Genomic DNA, 2500 nt, shown 5'->3' with positions numbered 1-2500 from the left:
TAGACAGAGCTAGAGCCAGAGAGAAGGAGAGAAGGAGAAAGGGAGAGAAAGGAGGTGGCGAGAGAAGCAGATGGCATATGGTTTGAAATAGCAGCAGCAGAAGCGGAGACACACATGGGAGGAGGGTGAGAGAGGGGGAGAGAGAGAGAGAGAGAGAGAGAGAGAGAGAGAGATGACAAGATAGAGACAAGATACAGAGGCGGGCAGAGATAGGGAATGAGAAAATACAGAGTGGGTGGAGAAGGAAGACAGAGAGAGAGAGAGAGAGTGAGAGAGAGAGAGAGAGAGAGAGGGAAAGACAGACAAAAAGAGATAGAGAAAGAGGGACTCACAATGTTTATGACATTCTGCTATGAGCTCCAGGTCATCCACATGATAGTAATCATAGCCGGAGGTGCCCAGGACCTCAAATGGTAGATAGCCTATGATAGGAGAGGCTCTGTAGGAGAGAAAAAAAACAGAGGGTAAAACAAGCTGGCCCGTCAATGCTTTCACGATTGTTGTTATTTGGTCATTTATGAAACAATTGCACCCAAAAAGAATTGTGATTTCCTCAACTTCAACAAACCTTCAACTTAATGGTGGATTTCAAACAATAAGACGTGTGCATGGTCACAGAATATGTATGTATGTACGCACGCACTGTATATATACATCATCTACTATGTGGAAAGTACATACATATGAGAGAAAGCACGTACAGTAGAATATATGTGTGTTAAATGTATACATTACTCATTAATGTATATGCATACATTGGCATTCAATTCTGTTCTTTCAGTCAGCACTTTAAATCAACTACTGGGATTTGCAGCAGCTGGGCTGCGCAGCCATTTTGACTGAGTGACCTAGTAACCCTTATCAGCTGAAACAAGCCCAGGCAGCGCAGGGCTCCACTGCAGAGCGGATCTGGCCCAACCTGCTGCGGCACCGGGCCAAAGGCGTCAGAGCTGCAGCGCCGGGTTTGCCAGATTTTCTTTACTCACAGTACTCAGTATCTCAGTACTATAAATTGCAACTCCTCAAAGTGATACTCTGTGTGTGTGTGGTGTGTGTGTGTGTGTGTGTGTGTGTGTGTGTGTGTGTGTGTGTATATCTCTCTCTCTCTCTCTGTGTGTGTGTGTGTGTGTGTGTGTGTGTGTGTTTGTGAAAGAGAAAAGAGAAAGAGAGAGAATGAAGAATTAATTCAACTATCTATGCAGAAGGCTGTGTTCTGTGCACTTGGTTGGTTGGAGTTAGAGAGCCATATGTAGCGAGCAAGAAAGACCTGAGGAAAAGACAGAAAGAAAGAAAGAAAGAAAGAAAGAAAGAAAGAAAGAAAGACAGAAAGAAATAGAAGTAGAGAATAAGGGGAGAGAGTTTTTAGAGTGATGTGAAAGAGGAAGGGAAAGACAGAAGGGAGACAGAAAGAATGAGAAGCAGTCTAACAGAGAGAGAGAGAGAGAGAGAGAGAGAGAGAGAGAGAGAGAGACAAGGGGAAGAGAAAGATGAGGAGAATGTGTGGAAGCCTACTTCAGAGCAAGTGTTAATGGAAGGATTTGAAGGAGAGATTAGAGATGATGACACAAGTTGGACTCCCCTGTGAAGTTTCATTCATGGCTGTGCAATGTACAATTCTGAGAAGTCTGTGTTAGTGTGTGTTTGGGCGTGCGTGCGTGTGTGTGTGTGTGTGTGTGTGTGTATGTGTCTGTGATTCTAGGACTATGGAGAGAGTTTGGCAGGGTTGCACTGGTGTCCATATTTAGACCCCTCCGAGGACAGGACGTCCAGTTTCCACACTGAAGACCAGGTTAGCGCTTGCGTGCGCACACCCACCCACACACACACACACACACACACACACACACACTTATGCATCTTGCACAATCATGACCCTCTCTAAGGACATTGGGAATGGTTATCACAACTGTTCAATAAAGCAGTGACTACAATTGCCACAAGACAATGCACTTTCACCCCTCCACAACTGCACACCCCCAAAGGTAATATCAGCGTGGTAAGGTTGTGTCCATTTTCTCTCTCTCTAGGATGATGGGTATGGGGACCCCCACTGGCCGTGGGTAACTTGAGAGAGCCTTGGCCTCAGATGACAGGTTCTGTGGCCCGGTAAGCGGAGACGGGCCAATGTGACCACGGGCACAGGGACTCCTATGTAAAGATGGCTGATACGAGGAAAGGGACAGCTGTCATACCGCATGGGCTTGGCCTCGGAGCCCAGCCTCCGTCAGGGTGGGAGCGTGCATAAAGCTAGGTGTTGTTTTACATGTCTGTCAGTCGTTGGGATTTATTCACTCACTCGATCAGCTGACGGAGCAGGAGAGCTTTTATCACCGTGACACTGAGAGTACATCCTTTGAAGTGAACCTATGTGTGCATTAAGTACTTACACACACCTGACAAATGCACTTTAAAGCGAATCATTTCATGACAAACTGTTCGATCAATTAATTTTGTTTTGCACCCCCATCCCCAAGCACTTTGTTTTGCTGTGTGATAAAAC

General features: G+C 45.9%; 1 protein-coding gene across 5 annotated transcripts in view; it reads right to left on the bottom strand.

The window, feature by feature from the left end:
- npas2 (neuronal PAS domain protein 2) overlaps positions 1–2500 on the bottom strand; it is a 57694-nt gene that overhangs the window by 7616 nt on the left and 47578 nt on the right. For all 5 annotated transcript variants that reach the window (XM_062535600.1, XM_062535602.1, XM_062535603.1 and 2 more), the window contains exon 11: positions 333–439. In XM_062535600.1, the coding sequence (XP_062391584.1) occupies positions 333–439 (107 nt within the window). The remainder of the gene's footprint in view (positions 1–332; positions 440–2500) is intronic.

Source organism: Sardina pilchardus, chromosome 5 (assembly GCF_963854185.1).
Source record: "Sardina pilchardus chromosome 5, fSarPil1.1, whole genome shotgun sequence".
Taxonomy (NCBI): domain Eukaryota; kingdom Metazoa; phylum Chordata; class Actinopteri; order Clupeiformes; family Clupeidae; genus Sardina; species Sardina pilchardus.
This window is presented reverse-complemented; position numbering and strand designations above follow the sequence as displayed.